We start from the raw sequence: 4,801 nt of genomic DNA, 5'->3' as shown, positions 1-4,801 counted from the left end.
TGATCTTGCTTTGGAAAAAGCATATCTGATAATTGCAGTGCCTTTACTAGGTTCAGGATTATTGAATGCGTTAGAAATTACTAACATCATCTAGTTTTAGTTTATGTTTTGAATAGTTCCTCTCCCACTGGAGCACCTCTCTGGCTAAATAAAAGTCAAACCCATTTAACATGTTGTTCAATGATGCCTTTAAATGTATTAAAGGTGCTATATAAATCCAAGATGTTATTGTAAAAAGGAACACCTGAATCAGAGATGGAAAACTGCAATGTTAAATTTGACGGTATGTGACCTTGCCAATCAGGAGAAAGATATTACAAAATCATATTTTACTATTCAGTTTAATATGGTTTCACATTTGTTAAATATTTAATCTTCCTTCATAAATACACCATAACTTTGTCTAGACTGAATAGTTTTTGAATTTCATCAAGAGTTTGTGCATGTGTGTTAGTGTTAATGTTGCAGCGTTCATTGGGAAATATGTTGCAATATTTTGAATCAATGAAATAAACCATTTAAAGAAGTAGCCCTAATTAAGAAATTCAGAGTCAAAACCTTTACAGTTGCATATTTTTTAATTTGTTTTAAGAGGTTCAGAATGACTAACACAAGCCTGTCACATAGACTATACTAGAAATTAAACGTAAGTTACAATTGCCTTATTCCACATTTATGAGATTTTTAATAGACTACATGGTTTAAAATCTCACTGAAACAGAGTCCAAGTGTATAGAATAATCTATAAATAGAGGTGTACAGTTTTCAGCAGAGAATGCTGATATCTTTTTTGGTGCAGCCATAAGTGCAGCATTTGCTTGACATTCCTGGTGATGCTTCCCTTTTCTTCCTGAAGCTCCTGGCCCAGGGTAGATGCAGCATCTGTGACGATTCAAATTCACGGTCCTTATTGCTGCCTCCATCAATCTGGCGGAGGTACTCACTGAAATCCTCCGGGATCTGATCATACTGGTTGTTGTACTCGTCGACCACTTGCCCTGCAAAAGGTGGCTCCACTTCCTGGTTCCTGTCATTGCCAAACATCCTCTGAAAATTCCTCATGCTGTCCATCTCCTTGGCGTAGATTTTATCAGCGGAGGTCTGGAAGGGATCTGAAACGGAAATAAAACTCCAATTGTGACAATGTACTAGATTAATGAAATTGATGTTATATAGTTAATTCTGTACCGATTATGGGTGGCCATCTCCTGCTCCTCTCTCTCTGGGGCTGCACTCCCTCCACTACTGATGCACAGTTGCAACAGTGTGTACCATCTACAAGATGCACTACAGGAACTCATCGAGGCTTCTTAAGCAGCATCTTCCAAACCCACGACCACTACCATCTAGAAGGACAAGGGCAGCAGATACATGGGAACACCACCACCTGGAAGTTCGCCTCCAAGTCGCTCACCACACTGACTTGGAAATATATCGCCGTTCCTTCACTGTCGCTGGGACAAATCCTGGAACTCCTCCCTAACAGCACAATGGGTGTACCTATACCGTATGTACTGCAGCGGTTCAAGATGACAGCTCACCACCTTCTCAAGGGCAGTTAGGGATGGCCAATAAATGCTGGCCAAGCCAGCAAAGCTCACATCCTGTAAAAAATTAATAAAATTTAAAAACTGGTCTAGCCCTTTGACTCTCAAAAGGGGCGTCATTCTCCGCCGGCGGGAGTCTCCGTTCTGCCGGCGCTCGGGGGTTTCCCGACGGCGTGGGGGTGCCCCACAATGGGAAACCCCATTGACCGGCCGGTGTTACGGAGACTCCCGCCGGCCGGTCGGCGCAGAAATGTGGCGGGGCGGGTAGGAGAATTTCGCCCAAGATTCCTGTTTAAAATTGGGGTCCATTATATTTTGAGTGTTCGAACATAGTTGGTTAAATATACATTGCTATATAGTCAGAGAAATAATTGACAACCATCCCCAAGTGGATAATCAATGTTTTGTCTAGCAGTTAAACTGCTTGTTGTGACAGAAAATTGACTAAAACCCAGTCAGTGGATCAGTAATTCTTAAGAGGAGTGACTTCATGAGAGAGACTATCCATTCTAATGTGCTTAGGTAAACATTGCAGTCTGTTGGCAGATAAATATTTTCTAAATCTTACAAGGGAGCTCTCTCTTTGCTCCCCCTCATACCCTGGCTATTCCCACCCCTGCCAATGGGAATTTCATGTTTGCAGCATTGATTTGAAAGTTTCTAACCCCTGCTGGACAGATGACAATTTTGCTCTTTTCTGAGTGCATTAGGCACATTCAAACTATTTCTAATCACTATCTGTTGACGGAGAGTCAAGCACTGCTCCTGACATTCAAGTTGTTCACTTCAGCATTGGAATCTAGACCAGAACATTGCTTCATCACTTTCACCAATTCGGTTTTTTTCCCTTTTCTCAGCCAAGTCCTTCAAATATTTCAAACCATTCATGTCTATTATTTTTAGGTCTTGACTGAGAAAAAAGATAAAGAAAAAAAACAGATAAACTGACATCATCCCGATGCTGCTTGATGGAAGCAGAATATTGATAATCATCAATGTTAAATTTACTACTTTCTACTCACTATGCAGCAAGGATTGTACTATCAGAGCTGAGGGGCTGGATTGTAATCAGTCGGATGATATTCTCTTTCCCTCCTTCTGCATGTGTACAATCTCTGTTCTACCAGTAACCTAATTGTTGAGCTGTTCTCCTGGCCTTTCCCCCTCCCCCTCCCACTGCCTCAAAAGGGAATTGTTGGCACAGTTAAACTGAGTCAACATTTTAAATTAAAATGTTTATGCTGTTGGCCTTCCTTCCTGATTCATATTTCAAATTACAGGTCTGTCTTAAACTGTGGCATTATAACATTGTGAATTGGCTTTCTCCTGTGCTGTAACCATTCTGCGAATCTACAATGATACACAGTGTCTTGAATCTGGAAACATAACTTAGGAGATGGGTGACCAATCCAACTCTTCGGTATATCAAAAGAAACAGGGATGAGGCGATTGATGTATTACGGAGATTTATAAATGAGAGTGGAGGTGGACACTTTCAGAGGGCCAACGCAAACACGATGGGCAAAATGGCTTCATTCCCTTTGTGCTATGAGACCATCCCAGGAAGGTTTGTGTTGCACACCAGATGTGGTGTAACTCCGTCAAGCAGAGTTTGACCAGGCCCCAACAGTGTATTCTATGCCTTCTCAAACTGAGATTTGGGCCTTTGCTGTATTGGGAACGAGTCAACATCGTTGTCAGAATTGTATCTGCTGGCATTAATATCTCAAAGCCAGCAGTGTGAGGTACTGCTCACAGGTTGGAACTTGTAAAATGTGATGCACAAAAAGCCAGAATTCCTAGAATCCCTATAGTGCAGAAGGAGGTCATTCGGCCCATTGAGTCTGCACCGACCCCCTAAAAGGGCACCCTAACTAGGTCCACACCCCCACCTTATACCCATAACCCAGTAATGCCACCTAACCCTTTGAGCACTGAGGGGCAATTTAGGTCCACCTAACCTGCACATCTTTGGACTGCGGGAGCAAACCGGAACGCCCGGAGGACACCCACGCAGACACTGGGAGAACATGCAAACTCCACACAGTCACCCGCGGCTAAAACTGAACCCAGGTTCCTGGTGCTAACCACTGTGCCACCGTAGTGAATGATTTCACCAGAAACGGTCCTACATGATGAACAAGGAAACCTTGCACTAAGGCAGATGCTGCGTCTCCGAATGAACAGTTACTGCTAATTAACAGGACTGGACCAACTCTCACCACACAGAACACCAGAACCAATGTTAGATAATCTGAAATAACAGTCCTGGAAATGAACCGTTTTTGGAAAGGCAGCTGTCTCCTCTTGACAGTGACTGTGTTGACAACTAGTCTCACGTTAACTTGACTCTCAGAAGTTACCTGAGCCCCTCTGTGTTTCCAATATTTTTACTCACCTTTGTCCGCACTCAAGCTCTTTACACATGTTATATGTTAATATGGTTCGAATAAAATACATTTCACCGACAAGGTCTGATCGAGGGGCAAGGAAAGTTGGCTAAAACAGTTTCTCAATTTACAATTTTCATACTCACGGCCACTTTCAAGATTGGTTGAATAAGATGATTATTCTAGTTACAATAGCCTAATTAGTATCACAGTTATTAACTCAATGAGAGTCTCAATGAATAGCTTTGAAACATGGGTCACCGCAACGGGAGGGAGATACTCACCGTTCTGGTTGTCCAGAAGCCTCTTCCAGCGAGAGCCCCCACAGGTATAGATGACGGCTCGGATGAACTCCCGGCCGCACAGCTTGATCCCCGTCTCCCCATCCCTTAAAGACTGGGATAAGGCAGAACTGGGGAAGGAGACGAGGAACAGGTTGAGCACCAGAACACACACCAGGCACTTCATTTCAGCTGACGGGTGTTCAACCTGGGCTTCTCAGTAAACCTCGCAATAGGTGTTTACTCCCTGGTTGGTGAGATGTCTATATTGTTCTGACACTCTCCTGTCCCTGTCTTTTGCCTGTCCAATCCTTCTCCCTTTTATAGCTGTTTTTGCTCCTTTTCTCTGACTCACCGCTGATTTTGTTTTAAAAAAAACTCTTGTCCCTCCCCTCTGCGGTGACCTCGAGATTCTTACACCGTTTCAGATTAGACATCCACCCTCCGAATCATTATCAGATTTACAATTTGTGGAATGTATATGTGTATTAATCAGTAATACATTTATCTCCTCTCGTCTTCCATACACTTTGTCAATTTTCTGGTTTTCATTTGGCATTTTTGTTCATAGTTTTATTCCAAC

At 42.8% G+C, this 4,801-nt stretch overlaps 1 protein-coding gene across 1 annotated transcript; it reads right to left on the bottom strand.

Annotated features, from left to right (window-relative positions):
* Positions 1-559: 559 nt before the first annotated feature.
* On the bottom strand, positions 560-4,515 carry LOC140429800 (relaxin-3-like). The gene is made up of 2 exons (XM_072517244.1): positions 4,222-4,515; positions 560-1,112 (listed from the first exon to the last, which is right to left on the bottom strand). Exons 1-2 carry the CDS (start codon positions 4,403-4,405, stop codon positions 766-768), a joined length of 531 nt encoding a protein of 176 aa, XP_072373345.1. The 5' UTR covers positions 4,406-4,515; the 3' UTR covers positions 560-765.
* Positions 4,516-4,801: the final 286 nt, after the last annotated feature.

Source organism: Scyliorhinus torazame, chromosome 9 (genome assembly GCF_047496885.1).
Source record: "Scyliorhinus torazame isolate Kashiwa2021f chromosome 9, sScyTor2.1, whole genome shotgun sequence".
Lineage (NCBI taxonomy): Eukaryota > Metazoa > Chordata > Chondrichthyes > Carcharhiniformes > Scyliorhinidae > Scyliorhinus > Scyliorhinus torazame.
Note: the sequence above shows the minus strand (reverse complement) of the source record. Positions and strands in the feature narration are given on the sequence as shown.